This window comes from Octopus bimaculoides, chromosome 1, assembly GCF_046866305.1.
Source record: "Octopus bimaculoides isolate indiv1 chromosome 1, ASM4686630v1, whole genome shotgun sequence".
In the NCBI taxonomy this organism is placed as follows: domain Eukaryota; kingdom Metazoa; phylum Mollusca; class Cephalopoda; order Octopoda; family Octopodidae; genus Octopus; species Octopus bimaculoides.
Genome location: NC_142928.1, coordinates 49,912,313 through 49,933,730, shown reverse-complemented (window position 1 = coordinate 49,933,730; position 21,418 = coordinate 49,912,313). Strand labels below are relative to the sequence as shown.

General features: G+C 32.9%; 1 protein-coding gene across 5 annotated transcripts in view; it reads right to left on the bottom strand.

Annotated features, from left to right (window-relative positions):
• LOC106881850 (uncharacterized) overlaps positions 1–21,418 on the bottom strand; it is a 696,991-nt gene that overhangs the window by 44,258 nt on the left and 631,315 nt on the right. For all 5 annotated transcript variants that reach the window (XM_089350930.1, XM_089350933.1, XM_089350923.1 and 2 more), the window contains one exon: positions 995–2,247. In XM_089350930.1, the coding sequence (XP_089207056.1) occupies positions 995–2,217 (1,223 nt within the window). In that variant the 5' untranslated portion in view covers positions 2,218–2,247. The remainder of the gene's footprint in view (positions 1–994; positions 2,248–21,418) is intronic.

Genomic DNA, 21,418 nt, shown 5'->3' with positions numbered 1-21,418 from the left:
TCAGACCCCGGAGTGAGATGCTACAAGATGCTCAATTTAGCAGATTAGAACTTCAATGCCGTGTAACATAAAAGCAAGAAAAACTATATACAACTACGTGTCGTCACGTAGAAGAGAAGAGTTTATGGCAACATTATTCAGTTAATCTTGCCTGTTATTTTACGTGTATTTCACTTACGTCACCAAGGGAAGTTATGATTCGAATGAAAAGATATATATATATAAAGAAAATGAAATGAAGTGGAGAAAGGGAAACACAGAAAGAAACGGGAATAGAAAAGGAAATCGCGAAAGAGAAGATCTATATTATTAGAGACTAAGAGATAGGTAGCTAGGATGATAGATAGGTACGCAGGTAGGTAGGTAGGTAGGTAGGTAGGTAGGTAGGTAGGTAGGTAGGTAGGTAGGTAGGTAGGTAGGTAGATATACATCTAGGTAGGTAGATAGACTAATAGTTAGATGTGTAGGTAGATAGACAGACAAATAGAGTGATGGGGAGACATATAAACATATTGACTGACTGATTGATTGATTGATTGATTAATTGGTTGACTGATTTACCCATCAGTGCTGTTTATGAGGATTTTCACATCTTCATAACAATCAAATCTTTCAGAAAAATATCCAATTTCATCATACAATTTTCAAAATAACCGTGGGATCCTCATGGGTAGTTCTTCTTCTTATTATTATCGATAAGTACACATGCTTAATTTGTTTTCTGATTTCTGAAGATGATAACATAAGGCCCATTCTAGTACAAAAGTTAAGGTTGCCACGAAATTTGTGGGTGTCGTCATTAGTTTCCGAAATTCGTATGTAAGTTATCAAAATGATATTAATTACAGTAATTATATTTTATTACTGCTGTTATTTTTGCTATTTTTCTTATTAGGAGTATTTATTATGTTTAGGACAAATATTTAAATTAAATGTGTAATCATTTTCATAGTAGACATTTATGTCAATGAGTGAAACAGAAATGAATATTTACCTTATAACTGACGGTGCTGTTTTCTCAATTTGAAGACATGTGTATCTTGGGTAACATCCATTCTGGAACAATTGTAAAAGAACATCACTATCTGGTGTACTTTTACCTTTGGCAACTAGACAGTGAAACATCCCAAGAGTTTGAATAGAGATTTGGTAATGTGTGATATTTATGGAGAGTTGCTTATTTTTTTTCATGCTTTGCACCCAAGTGCTACGCAAGCGCTCAGAAAACGGACATAATTTAATTACGTCTTGACGACAGTCTCGACATGAATTTGAGCAATGTTGGCGATACCCTGAATCACAAAACTGCACGTATTGTGCACAATCTTTGAACTCGTCGGCGCAGGTTGTTGACACCACATACTTATCAAGTTTCAATTCCAGATACATTTTCGTTTGAGTAATTTCTTCCCCAGTGTCACAGACAGGCACCATGAATAAAGCTGCGGTTTTGATTTCATTAACAGGCTCTTTTACTCGTAGAGACCAGATATGGTCGCGTCGATTTTTTTCTCGAAGAATGATGAATCTGAACGGGCCTTCATTCCAATGTGCAAGACAATATAATTTCTGTTTTACTTCCATATTTAAATCTTTGTGTATACAAGCCTTCGTTCTAAAATGAATCATCATACCTTCTCCAGATTCACATTCACTTTCAAGCCTAATAGGAACTATTTCTTCACGGCATAGCGCAGACCCACTGCTATCAAACATTTGTAAATTGTAACCCCCTGAGAATGGGCAGCTAACTTTGTGCTCAAGTAGTTTTTCTAGCAGTACTAATGGCCACATATCTAACATTAACGTATTACAAAGTTCTGGATAATTCGTTTTAGATATTTCTGATTGTTTTAGCTGAACAATGATTTCACCTCGACGCAAGAATTCCATACAAACATAACTGGTCGAATGAGCAATTTCTATGTGAGATGCTATATATTTACCGTTAGGGAACTCTTCTATACATTTTCTTTCGTATCGTGTACATTGTCGATCGCGACAACTACTGGCTTTCATAATACCATCTTGAAAGTACGCCACAAATCGGTCACCTTTTTCGTAACCTCGTACCCAAGCATTCTGCTCCGTGTGCATAAAACTGGGGAATTTGCATTCGGCCGACGTCACCCGCAGCACAACTGCCACGGCTAGAACGAGGCCAGTTTGTAGCCATAATAGCACTTCAAAAGCCTTCGTCGTCATGGGAACACGCATCCGATTAACAACCTTAGTGACAGGCACTTTCTGTAAAAAGAAAAAGAAATATAAATATTATTCAGAGTGCGTCATATAGCATTAACAAAGTTGTGTAATGTATAAGAATAAAAAAAAATTCTAAAAATACATTAGTAAACAACAAGTGTCTTACAAACTATCCCAAAACTGTTATTGCATATAACGGTTTAGGATATATATATATATATATATATATATATATATATATATATATATATATATCCTATTTTTCTCCTTGTCTCCGAATTCTTTCTGTTGAAGAGCGTAGCTCGAAACGTCAAAGACTTTCCGTATTCCCGAGCGTCATACTAATATATCCTTTTGTTATTTACACCACCTGTCCTCGTCTGTTGTTATTATTTGTATATTCTCCCATATATATATATATATATATATATATATATATATATATATATATATATATATATACATACATATATGTATAGGCTAGACCTCTGTAAGGTCATCTGCAGTATTTAAACGTTGCGTCTGCTTTAGACTGAGTCCGTGATAAAATCTCTCCAAACAAGCTTTGTAACCTTAAGAGCAGTTGAATTATTAAACTTAATTTAGGTAGCTACATTTAACCTGTCAAGTGAAATATTAATAAACACAGTATTCAACGTTTCCAGTGAGAACAATCCATGGCTATAAAGTAAAAGTTAATTCAATTTAGATATATTTTTAAAGACACTGTTTGTGTTGTTTTATATACAACCAGCTGAAAGAAGTTTGAGTGTTATGAATCGGCGATAAGATTCGACTTAGTATACCACTGAATGCGGTGATACTTGAAATAAAGCTAAATGTATGTTTGCCGATTTGTAGGAAGGAAAATTTATATGTGTTAAGTGCAACGTTAGAAGAAAGATAATTTTATTTCAGTAAACACTGGTTTGAATATTTTAATAAATATTATAATATGCACACTATTAAACTAAATAGTAAGTCTGTCACTTTAGACGCAGAATCTGCAACATTTCAAATTAGATGTAACAATTCCTAAGGAAGCACACACTAACACTCATAATACTTATGCACGTATGTAACCATGCTATATATATATATATATATATATATATATATATATATATATATATATATATATATATATATATATATATATATATATATATATATATGCATGCAAACATGTTCCGAAACAAAAAAAAAAAATTCTATATTGGTAATAGAGGAAAACAACAAGCAGCTGGTGAGAATACTAGATTCATATTTCCGCGTTCCGGTTTATTTTAGTCACATATACTCACTGCCAGTCGGAAAGTAAGAAGAAAACTTTCGATACTAAAACTAATATAGAGAAAGAGTGAAAAGTAAAAAAAAAAAAAAAAAAAAAAATGAAAAAATCTAAAAGAACATGATTCCCTTTAGGTGACATACTTACGTCCAGATCAGATAATAAATGGGGGAAAACGTACGTCTACGAGAGAGCGAGAGAGAAAGAACTATAGGCAAAAGAAAAAGCGGAACGGAAATCACAAGGTGGAATGCAAAAAAGGAAGATGCAAAAGAAATGTGTGCCTTTTCTGCTTGTCGAAATCAAAATTTAAATTATGTCGGACCCAGAATTAAAGTAGCTGGTGTAATATAAATCAGCGGAAAGAAGGCCGAATTTTGTGAGACTGCCTGCTTTATAAAGAGAGGATGGGCTGCCCTCATTTCGGCAAAGAAAGTCGACCGAAATTTTATATTTATTAAAATTATTTCATTTGGAATTAAACATGCCAACTAAAGGGATGCAACTCTTCTTTCTATTGTTTTACTTCCAAACTTTTCCCTCTTGCTCTATATCGAAGTTTCTCCTCATACTATGCACCTGCAAATACGTATATGTTGCCGAAAACAAAAAAAAAAAGAAAAAAGAAAAAGAAAAAACAAGGCAGAAATATGAATCTAGTATTCTCACCGACTGCTGGCCGATTATCGTCCACTACCAATGTTCGAATATATTCTGTGTTTCTGAGCACACAGTGTCTATAAAAATTATCACAGGTCGGATACTGCAGCAAATTTACGCTTTCATGATATATTTACATTGTCAAGTAGAATACACAGAACGCTATTTAAATTTAGTGCTGCCACTAGATTTGTTAGAAATAACGAATATCTATCTATCTATCTATCTATCAAAATACATACATACATATATATATATATATATATATATATATATATATATATATATATATATATATATATACCATTGCCAGAATGGGCAAGTACAAGAGCAAAATGGAATTAAAAACAATAAGTGTGGAACTGCGATAACTAATATAATAGGACTAAGAGTTGAGGATCTTAAAGGCCATCATGAGAAAAGTAAAAGAGTATAAACGAATAAAATTATAAAAAATATAAAACATATATCTATCTATCGATGGAATGAACTGCATATGGTTAAATGTAATGTAGGAGCTGCACATGGGATTCATTGTTGTTGGAAGGCAGAAGGAGGATTTCGTGAATAGGGACAAAAGTGGACCGGACTGGAAGGATAGTGGTTGGTTGTTTTGCAAACTTGTAGTTATTCAGTGCTAAAACTTATACTAGTAAGATATAGAATATTAGATATAAAGTATTCGAGGAATGGCATTGTGTTATAGTATTAAATTAAGTGTTTCATTTAAAAGGGGTAGTTTGAAGAAAATGTTTACATGGATATATATATATATATATATATATATATATATATATATATATATACCACATGTTTTTCAAAAAAAAAATCGCCGACAAAGTAGGTTGTAGGACTGACTATTACCTCCACCCCACTACACATAGGGATTCAGACTTCTTGATCGGCTACAAAATAACGAACACTAACACCGCACTTTAGTCACCACCTAGTTCCTTACTCTCATTAGTACACTTATATACCAAATTCTCCCATGATGGGTTCACCATCATAGGCTGTTTATACCATACCTACCGCAACGTTGCACCTACTAGCTGGTACTTTACATATGAAATCTCACCTCAGTAACACGGACCACCAATATATTTCTATCCACATCCACCAATATATTTCTATGCAAACATAATGTGATTTTCTATGTAAACATAATGTGAACTACTGCCTAAATTCGCACTTCATAAAAACTCATCCCAAGAACGACTATACTCACCTGTCCACCATTGGACGAAGTAACATAGATCCAGAAATACATCACGGTAAGTTTGTAGCTTATTTCCTATCCTTATACCTAATTCATTTGGATAAGTTGTACTTCTCGCACAGTCTCATGTTTGCTCCTATTCTTTTACTGCCCTTTTTAATAATGACAAATATACTGTAGCTATTGTTAACTGTTTATTATATGTATTAGCACTCCTCACCACTTAGACCCTCTGAAGAAGTCTAGAAGCACACTCATCATCCACACTTTATCTGCGCACCCCTACAGAACACTGAAGTGATAGAGATGGCATGGAGGATTTCGTTGCCTCTTTACAGAAACAGCCGTAAGGAACTGATGCGTTGCTCTTTTCTGTAATATGCATACAGGTGTATACATATACATATATACATATAAATGTGAGCTATATTATGTTTGAATAACAACCATCAGAGGTAATCAAACCGAATTTAATGTTATTCGTCAATCCTTGTGCTTAAATGTTTTTGTTGATCTGCTTCTAGATTCCTATTATTACAATACAATATAATCTAATAAAGTGAACAGAGATATTTCAAAATCTAGTAACGGTACTTTCAGTAGAATTCTTTTCCGTATTGAACCCGAGAATATTACAAGATCCGATGTCTTCATCCTAGTTATTCCTTCACCACATACATATAATCTTTCTCCGTTGTCTAGTAAAAAGAGAAAAAATGTTCTCATCCAATGACTCTGAATACTTTGACAACCGAAAATAAGACTAGAGTTTCTTTCATAGCTTTTGTCATTCAAATTTAAAATTCGGCTGGCATGATATGGTTCATTCTGCATAAGGACACTTTCCATTCCAACTTAGTTTAATTTTCTGTGAGTGATTATACAACACTAGCATTGTATTTTAATGTGAAGTTTAAAGATATTGTTATTCTTTTGGTCTTGTGTCGAGATATACACAGTTTCTTTATAGATGGATTTACTCTAATAGAATTAAGGTAGTAACTTGATAATAAAAATTCAGTTCGGTGATAACTTCGGATATTTCTGAATCTGTTCATAAATCGAACTATGTTATTTTACTTTAATCTTTGACTCGAAACTGAAAATAAGTTAAAAGTATAACTGTTTTATTGCTAGCAGTCTACATAGCTACATACCTAGATTCGCTTTACCTGACTAGGTATTTTTATATGTATGTGCGTATGTGCATGTATGTATATATATTTATATGCATGAATATATACATATACTCACACACATACCTCTATAGATATGCATAATTGTATCCAAAACAAGTATAAATATACAGATATATGCATATATATATATATGCTTACACAATCACACACGCGTACATACATTGGGCTGTCAGATAAATTCGTTCATTTAATTCCTACATCTTTTGAATTTAAAACGAAAAACATTTGATCGTACTATTTAATGATTTCTGTAGCTCTATTCTTCCACTACAACTTTTGGTTTTACCCTTTGAATTTGACTGCCTTTCATCGTTTTTCAGATGTATGGCGATCGTGTTCGGAATAGAATCTAAGATTTTCGACACCTGACTTGCTTCGATTTCACTGCTGTATCAAATTTGCCGAAGCCATTGAAGAAAATTTTGTTGAGTATGGAGGTGTTAACACTGGAACAACTGGAGAAGAACGTTCACACTTGAGGATGGAAAATTCGACCTCATAGTTTCTCGACTTTACAGGAGACATTTACAGCAGGTGAATAATGATCGACTGAACGAGCTCGTTCACGAGGATCCGTGCCAGTTCACCCAAAACTACTTCTACCACATATAATCACCTGACTGCAACGTTAGCGATTTTACTGCCACGGTTTTACTTTAGCGGTAACAGCGGAGGTTTGTTAAAATGTGGATGCCAGTGCATACTTGCTGCTGACGAAGCTCATTGAATCAGAAATGCCTATTCAGGAATACTTACATTCCAGCTGGACGACATTTATTTACGTATCTATCTATCTATCTATCTATCTATCTATCTGCGTGTCCGTCTATCCGTCTGTCTGTCTATTTATTTAACTCTTTCTCTCTCTCTCTCTCTATCTCTCTCTCTCTCTATCTCTCTCTCTCCCTCTGTATATATATATATATATATATATATATATATATATATATATATATATATATATATATATATATATATATATATGCATACAGAGAGCGAGAGAGAGAGAGAGAGAGAGAGAGAGAGAGAGAGATACAGAACAAAAGAAAGAGAGGTTGATTGAGAGATATTCAGGGGAAAATGCAGTGTTCAGGTCCAGTTGCTCGAAGGGAAGCTTGACCTAAATGCTTTTAACTGCGTACACTCCCCAAAAGACTAGTACACTGCTAAGTGGAGCTGTTACACAGCTTCGCTGTTTAAGTCTACCGCCAGCTGGGAATTTCTAGTATTTAATTATTTATTCATTACGTACCTGTAAAATCCCTACCATTCACACCTATATTAGAACATACGTAAGTATGTGTGTAACAGAGGACAAGTTTGTGCATGTATGTATTTGAATATATGTGTGTGCGAATAGAAAAATATAACTCATATGCATATGTATTTGAGTATATACATATATGCATATGTGTACGCAGTGTTTCTGCAGATGATGGGATATGCGCACTCCGAAATGCATGCGTCCAACTATTCCGTTAAGGAGCGCCGATTTACACCATCAGCAATTTTTTTTTCGTTACGACATCAAATGTGCCTCAGGCATATTTGAACTGATAACAAGCTTGTATTTATACACATCACTATTTTGTGATATCAACCTCTATTTTATTTTAGCATGCATTTTTACATATTATTTCCACTAAGTGCTTGACAAAAAGATTTCAAATGCTGCACAGACATTAACCAACATGATACACACATGAACACCTCAGTTCATTGCAGTATGGTAATAAAAATCCTGTCTCAAACATTATCACAACGACCAACCGACAAGTAGCATAAAGTACGTCTTACATGATACTTATGGGGAATGTTATCCTTTGTATCAACATAGCGCGTGGTGTGTGTGTGTATAAATACATGTGTGTATATATATGTATATATATATATATATATATATATATATATATATATATATATATATATGCGGAGCGGAGACACCCTTCGGTCATGACTGACCATGGGATTGCACCCAGGAAGTTACGATCTCAGGTACAATTCTGCGAAAAGTTGTTTATGAAAAACCAGTAGTCCACAGGAAAGGCAAAGGGGCCGATACAGCTTGGCACCTGATAGATCGCAACTCATTTCTACAGCTCACTGAACTGAAGCAACGTGAAATAAAGTGTCTTGCTCAAGAAGAAAACTCGTAGCCCGGTCCCGGATTCGAACTCACAATCTCACGATAGTAAACTCGAGGCTCTAACCACTGAGCTATGCACCTTCACACACACACACACACACACATATATATATATATATATATATATATATATATATATACATACATACATGCATACATGTGTGTGTGTACGTTTTAAGATGTTTGATTATACATGATATTGTAGTGTTTGAACCTGTATTTCATTTGTTTTTTTAATATTTTTATGTTTGAAACGACAGGCAACTCTTTCCGTAAAACGTTGAAATATACCCTATAAGTTGGATGGTTATAGATAAGTTGCTAAACATACGAATCTGCGGATCTCTATATTTACTTTCCTATACTCACACATCAGTTTAATCTTTAATACTTTTGTAAAGCTTATGTATTCTTCATAACAATTTTTAATGCATGTTTCACAGTCCTCTTGTCTGCTATAGGCACAAGACCTAAAATTTCAGAGGAGGTGAGGGAAAATCGATTGCATCGACCCCTATCATCGACTGGTAATCGTTTCATTGACTTCAACGTAAGTTGAACGAATATGAAATGAACGAATGCATTTTCTCTGCTGTGCTAACGATTCTGCCGTGCTAACGATTCTGCCGGCTTGCTCCCTTTTATTCCTGTTTCATAATACAATCAGATTTCTTGTGTAAAGTCGTCATATTTTTATGTATTTCACAATGCCAAAACAAGAGAATGGAGTAACATCCTCAAGAGACACCGTTTTAGTATAAATGCGAATAAAGATGCTTTTTCATTGCACGATTCGTCATAAGATGGCAAAATATTACACCAGATGACTGCGCTTTCACATTTTTGCGCGTGAGCTTCATCATTTGTTGTACAAAAACAAATGACAATATTATATTGTGTTTAACCAATCAACTTAATGGTAACTTTTTGCTTTCATTGGTTTCTCTGTATACATTAGAGATAGTTATATTAACATAGTGTAAACATTGGTAAGTTGGATAAATGTGCTATAATTAATCATTCTTAAATATATATTTTAACGATCAGGCCATGTTTTCTTCTACAAATAACATTTCCTATTTTTTTTAATATTTAATTTAATAATTATAGATACAATTATAATGAAATCGATGGGTATTTTGGCATATCTGATACATACGTATTCTTAGTACTTGTCACCAATTTATTGTCTCTGTGAGAAAATCATGAAACTCTATTGAATGCTAATTGCTTGTAGAATTTTTGCAGTGGTCATTTGAATTGTATTAGTTTAAACAACGTAATATATTCATTGAGACAATTTCTTTATTGCGTTACACTGCTTAGTATATATCCTGTAATATAAATAGCTAAGAGCATGTATAGATTTTTCTCCAATATACACTAAGTATATCATTTCAATACCCAAATCGCTGGTACACCCTACTAATTATTTGTTTTAAGTGAAAAAATATGGGCTTATACACATTAATAGTTTTTAGTGAAATTAAATATAACACACACAATTCCATGGTAATAGTGTATTTTTTACGAGAGCAGATTATAGATTTCTGTTAACTAGGCCGACATGTCTGACATTAATTCATACATCGTTGCTAGTGGTTTCTTTAATATTCACTCACATTCAGCAGATTCAATTATAATTCTACTCTTTCAGAAAATTATTATTAATCCTGTAAAGTTTAATGTAATCAATTCCAATATTGTTACGTGAAGCCAGTCAGTCGAAATACCCACATGTATAGCCGTTGATGTTAATCAAGTCTGCTAACATATCCATTCTCATTATACCACAGACTGATTTGAAAGCATATGAATATTTTCAAAGTACATGTTTCTTTGCTTTTATATTGTTCCCTTAAACAAAGCTATTTCGTCTGAATGTAATTTATGCGTAACACGTTATTTTACTCTGATTTAAAGGAAATAAATTGAAGCTCATTTTAACAGGCTTGCTTGACACCTTTTGATCTTGTACAGGGTCAAGAATGATAATCGATAATCCTAAGCGACAAACGTTCTAAATACCAAGTATTGATGTCCAGATTCATGACCCAGTCAGTGCCACTTAAATTCGATGATTAATTAAATGTTTTCCTTTACAGATCGATCGATAAACTAACTCGAACTTTTATATTGATAATTTTACATCGACTTAATAAAATATGTTCGTACAGTTTTTTATTGTTTCCGAAAAAGACATATCACATCGTTATTGCTTCTTCCACAATGATTTTCTAACAATCAAGTGTGTATAACAAGGGAAGAGCTTACAGCTTTATATTAATTCGAGTACAGTCAAGTTGTACGCGCGTTCGTCCTTCAGAGAGAGTCTTATGGCTTGAATACAGTATCACTTTACACTTTGAGTATGTATATTAGGGATGTATATTCAAAATATTCTAACTCACTGCTGTCTCAATATTTTAGTCTAGTAACTTATACTCTGTCAAAGCAGGTATTGATATACATCTGTTACAAAGAACTCAACACACATTAAGTTTTGAAATATTCATCACTAAGCTACATGCAATAAGCAGGACTTGCAGGAAGACGATGTGGATCTCTCTATTTGTTTAAATTCAACTATCAGTTGAAATTAAACAAATTGTCTCCATGTTTGTCTATCTATATCTCTCATCACCATCGCCTACAGCTGATATTGCTGTCCTTACGTCCCCGTAACTTAGCAGTTCGGCACAGGAGGCGATAGAATAAGTATCAGGCTTACAAAAAATTAAGTCCAGTGGTCGATTTCTTCCACTAAAAGTATGAAAGTATAAAAGTATATGTTCTCCGTCATTTCTTTCAGTCGTTAGACTCCGGCCATGCTCAGCACTGTTAAATCGTGGTACGGGACAAACATAAACAGAAAGATCCACGCACGCACGTACACAGACACATACAAACACATATACACATATGCACACAAGCACACACACGCAGACACACACCCATGATGGGCTTCTATCAGTTCCTTTCTACGATATCCACTTAGAACGACTTGGTAAGCCTAAGGCTATAGTGGAAGACGCTTGCCTAATATTGCCACGTAGTGGGACTCATTATTGAACCATGTGGTGGAGAACCATGTGGTGGAGAACCATGTGGTAGAGAATCATGTGGTGGTGGGACTCTTCCTTGAATCATGATAGCGTCTTCTTACCGTGAATGCTTTATATCATATGTGTATGTATAAAGATAATAGATGGACAAACATGCAGGTGGCATTATATCATATTATTTAAAATGCAACACACACACACACATATATATATATATGTATGAATATACATATGAATGTATATATATATGTATGTGTGTTTGTATATATATGTATATATATATATATATATATATATATATATATATATATATATATATATATATATATATATATATATATATATATATATATATATATATATATATATATATATATATATATATATATATATATATATATATATATATATATATATATATATATATATATATATACTAAACCAAATGATAGCAACTGAAGCGAAATTTCTCCTAAGTAGTACTTCTGCTGTTTGAAAATTTCAGCGACTATTTGATGGAATAAAATTTATGACGAGAAAGGGTGTGAATACCGATGTAGTAATACGCATCAAAGAAGCAGAAAAAAATTAATAAAGCAAACAATGAACACATATAAGCATGAAACCTCTATAAAATCAAGATACGCTTTGAAGTTGTTTTTTCGTCAGAAGTAAACAATGGCAGTTTATGATGAATGTAACAGTGCAACAGCATTATAGTGTCTGCAAACGTCTACAAGAAATGGAAGAAAGGGGAGGACTAACGAAGTTTAGTTAGAAATAATCATATTAACAAATGTGTTGGGATGTACAGTGATAAAATGTTCGTGAAGTGTGGAAGAGGGAGTGAATCAGAAATGAATGACAAAAAGAAAGAATTAAGAAGAGGGAGGAATGAAGATCATTTTAAAAGAATCAGACTTGTCGAGTCAGAATATTCTGCAGAGTTCATTAAAAAATTATGAAATAAAGAAAAATTTATGCTCACTCTTTTAAGCGAGTTAAAGCGAGCTTCTCGTAGACTAAACACTGTATTAGCATCGAAGCGTATGGAATCTATACAGATCAGGGAACATGAAAAAAATGCAAAATAAAGAACAAGAGGAAAAATATTTGAAAAAGAGGTTAAAGAAGCAGAGAAATATACTTAATAAAAGGTAAAATCCTAAAGTCTAGTGGATTGGGGACTAACCTACAAATGATATATAGCATTAAATATAATTAATAATCAACGATATTTAAAGATTAAGGCATTAGGATGGTGTAGGTGTATTAAAATTTTCGTTAGGCCTAATTTTTAATCAAAAGAATGAAGTAGGATATAGAAATAATTCCGTACGAGGATATTTGGTTAAAATAGAGGTAATATCTGTCAAATGCATTTGTGTCATAATGGTCTATGTCTTGCTTTCTCTTAAGGAGAAAATTCTCATTTTCTCAAAATATTTCGAAAGTTTCATCACTGTTTGCAAAGACTTTTAGAAGGTTTTACATAACTAATCAGCTAATCTTAAAGAAAATGGTCAGTGACACTGGTGAATATAACTGGTTGCTTAGATTCTGAAACCATTCCGATCAGCGTAAAAGAAACCCATATCGACGGTTGGTTTGATTATATAGGTGCAGGAGCGACTGTTTGGTAAGTAGCTTGCTTACCTACCACATTGTTCCAGGTTCAATCCCACTGCGCGGCACCTTGGGAAAGTGTCTTCTACTGTAGCCTCGGGCCGACGGATTTGCTAGACGGAAACTGAAAGAAGCCCTTCGCATATATATATATATATATATATATATATATATATATATATATTGTCTGTATGGATAAAAAACAGTTTCATTGAAATTCGATGACTACCTTCACGCTTGAAATTCAAGCGTCCCTATGAATTTGAATCAAACTGTTTTGATCCAAACAAGAAAATTGAAATAAATTTGCTAGTTGCCCTTCTTTCGTTTGTACATATACATATATAAATATATATATATATATATATATATATATATATATATACATGTTTATTTGCCTTTTGCATGTATGCATCTATGTGTGCATGTGTGCATGTATGTATGTGTCCATGTATGCACGTATGCGTGTGTGTATGTATGCGTGTATGTATGTATGTATGTAAACGATTATCTCGAACTTCGCTCTACGAACGTAATGAATGCTATATATTACTGTGTAATATAAATTGTTTTGACGTCATCCATGTCCGGTTCAGTGACAATGTATGATTCAAATTAATTGATTTTCAAAATTTATAGCGTTAAAATATTTTCATCTGTTAAAATTGCTAAATATTACATATATTCTATATACTTTGATGTTTGTATTTTGACTGTTATACAACAATTCGACCGTCAATCGACTGAAAACTTTATGAATGAGATTAAGTTTTAACACTTTATACTTATCTAGCATGCAATACTGCATTGTTATTACCATCTGTTTGAAAGCATTTTACTTCGTCGTACTTATGTACGCGTTTGTTAAAAATATATATCACATATTGAAATTATATATTTCTATCTAAATTCGTGAATACAGATGAATTAATATGTGGTATATTAATACACCTGGATGTATCTATTAGAGTATCGATTAAACTGAAATAATCGGCTATATATGCATATATACCTGCATAATAAATACATACATACATACATACATAAACACATACATACATGCATGTATGCATACATACACACAGACACATATGTTTGCCTTGACCGGTAACTTCTTTTAATGTAAATTAACTGGCTATGAGTTAACGTAATTTATCTACAGAAATTATACTAAACATTTTGAAATACATTTTAACATCAGTCCAGTAATTCAGAACCAGAATATGGAAATAGTATAATCAGTTATATTTAAAATGTAGTTTAGTTCCATACGTATATTTAAGTATATGCAAATTATGTGTATGTTTGTGAGAGTATTATCCGCTTCACTTTTGTAGTGAAGATGCTTGCGCATGTAGAGGTATATATATATTTCCGCATATTTATAATTTATAAATATTTCAGTGGGTAATATATATTTTATACCGCAACACAACGCAATAATATAACATTCTGTCAAAAGCAATCTATTGCACCATCATTCTTTTTCTTCCCGTTATCCTTTATCTTTCTTTTCATTTCTCCCTCTTTCTCTACCATCTTTGAACACACACACGCACGCACGCACGCACATATGCTATCCCAGACTCACTCTCTACTCTCTATCTGTGACGTACATAGGTATGTATGTATATATATATATATATATATATATATATATATATAATTTTGGAATTCATATACACAATGTATGGTGATTAATGTTAACTTATCCCCTAAGGTATCACATGATGTGCAGAATTTCAATTCTGAATAAGTGAAAACTTGAGAATTGTAAATCCAAGTTGATATCCAATTATATCAGAAGACAGCTTTCATTGCATGACTTCTCTGTTATAGTCAGTAATATATTATTCTCATACTATCTATTTGTTAATATTGAGACTTTTCCTTTTCAACAATGACAGATTCTTTAACCTAGGATTTATTGCTTCTTTTGCTGTCGGGAAGAGATTATAAACGTTAACTGTTGCCCACACTCTTATGCATGTGACATGCCTCGCCTATGATCACCGTTATATTCACTATAATGATTTAATTAATACACACTTCCTCTAGTTTCTTAATCTACACGTGATAAAAATGTTGCGATTGTAGCTTCAAATGTTATTAATTCTAACCATTGTCAATCCCAGTAGTGTGTAGTATGAACACAGTAATACCGTTTATATCGAAAACAACTTTCTCAACTTTAATTCATAGATTCACACTTATTCATTTTGTCAGTTAATATATGTATACACACACACACACACACACACACACACACACACACACACACACATGTATCTATATGCATATATATAATATATATAATATATATATGTGTGCGTGTATATTCCTATACACATACATACATTTTTGTATGAGACATAGATACCTGTATATATATATATATATATATATATATATATATATATATATATATATATATATATATATATCTCCAGGTCTCGAAATGTCTCGAAATGTTGTGTCCTTCTTACTTAAGAATATGATATTGATCATGGTGCAAGTTGCAAATTCACTTTACCATCGCAATATATTTATTTTAGTATTGGACTGTAATTTTGATATACTAAACACATATTCGAAGACTTACATTCTATTTATTATATGAAAAATCTTTATACGAATATTTACTAGTGTTCTATCCATATAGGGTTGCTGTGTTTCATAACAATTTTTTTTGAAAATCTTCACTATATGAAAATGCTATTCTTAGCAACTGTGTTGTTTACGCAGAAAGATTTGTTTGAAACGAATGTGTTTAATAAACTAAAAACATATTGAAATAATTCATTTAAGAGTATTAATAAAAGTAACCGATACAATATGTAGATTTGAATATGTTTTTAATAATACTACGAGATCGATAATGGACGGACAAATAACAAAACAATAAACAGAATAAAGGCTTAGGGCCACAAGAAGACACTAATTAATACTTATAATAAATATACAACAAAAAGCCTTAGGGCTGCAAGACAGGATAAAAGTAGGTAACCTGAAGGAGAAATGAAAATTGTCCTAAAGGACTATAGACACGCGAGGGGGTAGGGCGAGGAGCACAAAGAATCGTGTCCAATGTGGTCGAAGGCAACCAACAAAAGAATGACATCACCTTAGGTCGTCAGGGACCACGTGATAGTAGGAGGAGGGTAACAGAGATAGAAAGAGAGAGAGAGAGAGAGAGAGAGAGAGAGAGAAAGTAGGGATAGAGGGGTAGATAGAGGGGAGAGAGTGAGAAAGCGAGAGAATTGCGGCTCAATATGCCACAGTCAAAACAACGGAAGTTGTTTGAGGAAATGGGCCAGTAGGTGCTTTTCATATGCAAATTAACCATGGACACACGCTTATAAGTGATAGCATTGACGGCTGAGGATTTGCATATTTACTTTTATTAAAATCTTGCTTAGATGAAATAAAATTCTATAGCAAGTTTTTTTTTTATTTTTTTTTTTTATGCGCTTGCCTTTTGCAGTACCTCCTCCACTGTAAATAGAACCGCTCAGTAAAGCTGTGTGAATCCTTTGTTTTTACTCTATGTTTCTCAAGAACTGTATTTGATTTTGCTGTATTCACTGCTACCGACTAATTCTTTCTTCAGTTTTTAAATTTTCAAACACACACACACACACACACACACACACACACACACACACACACACACACACACATAAATATACATATATACCTACATATACTTATACATACATATATATACATATACATACATACATACATTATATATATATATATATATATATATATATATATATATATATATATATACATATATATATATATATATATATATATATATATATATATATATATATATATATATATATATATATATACACCTCCTCTGATTGCAAAAATGTTATAGATTGCGTGTCTAATGGAGGAATTGTGTTCAATTTAACAAAATATCATTTAGCATTATGGAATAGAGTAGGTGACATAGCCAAATAATATTATGGAAGAAAGCACCTAATAATCTAAAGGAAACGTAACTTATTCTGTACAGTATTGCTACAATAATACAGATAATGAATGCAACATAATAAATAACTGCAATTTGCTTATAGCTGAAACGCCGGTGTACCGCGTTACTTGATCAAACCATGCAGTAGACTAAATTTTAAGATCTACAAACCTTGGGCACTTTTGCAAAACTCAACTCTGATGTTCTAAAGTATGTTATGGAAGTTGACATAGAAACCCAAAATTTTACATCGAAACATGTGATAGCATCTTCGAAAATCGATATTGAAATACGTCTACCATCAGTGATAGAGACAATCCGAATTTGCACAGTATTATGAAGTCATACATTTGCTCCTAAAAGAACATGATATTAGCAGATCTAAATTATATATGTTTCTGCTTTTATGGAAATGAAATAATTATTGCGCAAACTTATTCTATTTCAGTGAATTGATTTGTCTGATATTCCTAATAAGTGTTACCTTTTAATATTTTTTTCTGACTTTATTATTATTACTCGAAGTATTGATGATCAATTTTTTTCTACTGTAGGCACAATAGTTGGATTTTTCGCAGTATACTTAATAGTCACTTTCCTCGTTCACAGTACATAACTGGTATTTATTTGTTTTAACCTCGAAGGCATAAAAGACCAACTTGACCTTTGTGGTATTTGAACTCTAGGACATTTTCCGATGCGTTATTGATCTTGCCAGCCTTATTGGTGACAAATATATTAAATGTCAGTGACCTGTACGGTCGTATTTAATTGAACATGTCGCATAGTTAATATTAATACAGTGCAATAAAGTCAAGCCGTTCCCGTATGCTGGACAAATATTCTGTGGGGATGATGGTGTTATGAATGCATTTGGTTTAAAATGAATAAACATTTAACTAATATTTATTTGTAGTGATAATATTGATACAAATGAAACTAATTAATACTTGAAAATACATGGTCCCACTAGCTTTTTCAACATATCATGTGGTGCATATATGCGTACAGTTCTCAATATAATAAAATAGTGGTGCTATATGCGGGAATATTAAAACTAGCAATAGGTGTCCTTCAATATGGGTCATTCACAGTGAGTTAAGTCCATATTTATTAGCTGCAGTTCAAATTCTTTCGCAGGTGGATGATGGAGATGGTATTTTGAATGTTCATATTAAAAAAAAATAATGTACAGAAAAAGGAACGAGAGTCCTTTAAGTGTTTATAGGAATAATCTTTATCACGCAATTTCCACGGTGATTACAAGTTTCTTTTCAAATACGAATCATATTATTACTGAAACTGTGAGCTTTAATAAGAAAATCACGAATCTAATCTTAGTAATTAGATATTTCTTATACATGTATGGGATTTCCTTAGAATTTCTATCTGACTATAGGGTTGTTATAACTGAAATTTGGAAAATTACATTGCGAACAGATATCATTATCGTAAACACAAACATTTAATCGCGTGCACATGCGCACATATATACACAATCGATAACTCAATCATACACACATACACATATACACTCATTCGAATTTCTGTTATTGAATGACATGCAAATGTTCAAAATTAACTTGTTTTAAAGACATATATACGTTTGTTGCATGCTCATATATATATATATATATATATATATATATATATATATATATGTGTGTGTGTGTGTGGGGGGTGCGTGTGTGTGTGTGTGTGTGTGTGTGTGTGTGTGTGTACATATGTACATATATATCTATGTATATATGTATCTTGATATCCATATTTTTTTGTTGAGAGGGGTAGATATACTCTATGTAAGTCAATAAGATGTCAAAACTGTGAATATCCTGATTTATTAAGTTACATATCTTTATGTTTGAAAATCAAATAAGGTAAGGATGAAGTTTATATGTATTTGGGGAATCGAAAACACAGTGCGGCTAAGCACAGAAATTGAGATATAATCGACAGTCAGCATATGTTACAATTTTCATCCTTATTCTTTAATTGTCTTCGTTGTTTTTTTATTGTTACGCATGTTGTTATTGTGGGTATTGTTGTGTGTATGTAAAGGGGAAATTCACGCCAGAAGTAGATTCTTTTAAATTCCAGAAATTATAACTCTACACTCCGATGAGAATTTTCCATTTTTCTTTTATCAATTAAATCCGAGAAACAAATCTTCTTTTCTATTTTGTAGATTTTTCCTTTGTATCTTCCTTTATGTTGAGAAATAGGCTGTTAAGAGTTTCTCGTATACAAATTTTATCATTTTCTTATTTCAAAGAATATGCGAAAAAAAAAATGTTCTCCAGAATATGTATGCAAGACTGAACTGTTACTAAATTGAACATCGCTAAGAGCAACAGCCATAACAAAAACAGCAACAAAGTACCAATAATAATGATAAGAATGATGCTGTCGCATAGGAACAGGAAAATACATTTTCATCAGTCCTGTGAAAAACACAGACTCTGTATGTTATACAAGTCGATCCGGATTTGGTGTGTACCACATAAAACAGTAAATAAAACAAAAAACGAAGAATCTGCAAGTTTATCAAGCGTAGAGGGATGACGATAATTTATCCAGAAATTGATCGATTGCAAACTAAGTGATTAGCACTAAGTTTCTTAGCAACAGTTTGACAGCGTGGGACAGATTCTCTTATAAGTATTAATAAGATTAGGGCAAAAGCTTATAACAATTCCTGCATACATCGGATAAATGAGGTTTTATTTCACAGGACCTGACCAAGTGTTCTGCATGTTCGTTGCACCTGAAGAACTACCAGACCTCCAAGATCATGTAGTTTTCGAGGATTTTAAAGGAATACCATTACTGGTGGCAGTGGGGCAGCCTATGTGCTGCACAAGGTGCAAAGTGGACTCCCTGAAGCTTTTAAATCTACAGTGGTAAACAAAAAAGTGCGGCGATTCTTTAGCTTTACAGGAAACAACTCCGCCGCTTCATCCAGAAGAATAGGGGGTGTGCCAACTGCAGAAACCGTACTGTTAAACACTACTCGGAAAAGAGTTTCAAACAGGCCTCACCAATACCACGAACGTCAGCTGCAATTACAGCAAAGCAAAGACATTCCAAGCAAACTCTTTTCTTACCTCTGCCCGCAAAGCAAACTCAAAAGTACTTAGTATGAGAACGAACAAGTAGGATGAGAAACAGAAAACTATTCCAGCAATCACGAACTCGAAACTAAACGGGCAATTTATGCGAGGACGAAAACCATTCAATCATTCAACCACGACGATGACGGCGACGTCGGCAACAACACCAGCAACAACAGTACAAAAAATCTATATACAAAATAATAGCATAAAAAAGACCTTACATTAGGTAAAAACAATAAAAAAAGAGAGTAAAAAAAGTAACTGCGCATGAAAAATACGAACAACCACACCGGCGATAAGATCAAGCTAAAACCAGCAGCAAGAATACAAGCAAAAATAGATATAAGTGCCGATGCAGCAACAACAGCATGAACAACAGAAACATAAATTAGCGTTGGTTAGAATCAGCAAATATACAGCTATAGATAATAGTATGGCAGAGAGATACTACGTAGACGTTTAGACGGGGTCTAATGAAAGAGCATTGCAAACAATACGTCAGTGGCAAGAAAAACTCTCTAATAAGCGATTTGCCCAAGCCAAGCGCATATTTCATGATACAATAATACGAAGGTGTAGGAACGTTTCAATGAGCCTTCTTCTTAATGTTGCGTTTATGGTGCCCCATCATTTGTCAAATTTCACACTTTTTTATACATTTCCTAGTATACTCTACGAAAAACCCAGCATTTTTTTGTAATTTTTACTGATAATATGGTGTCAGTTGTTGCCATTATGGAAAAAAGAAAAAACGCTGTTGTTACTATTACTACTACTATTAATATTATATTATTTTTATCATGAACATCATGATCATCATGATAATCATCATGACCACCATCATCATCATCATCATCATCATCATCATGATCTTCATCATCATCATCATCATCCACCTACTGC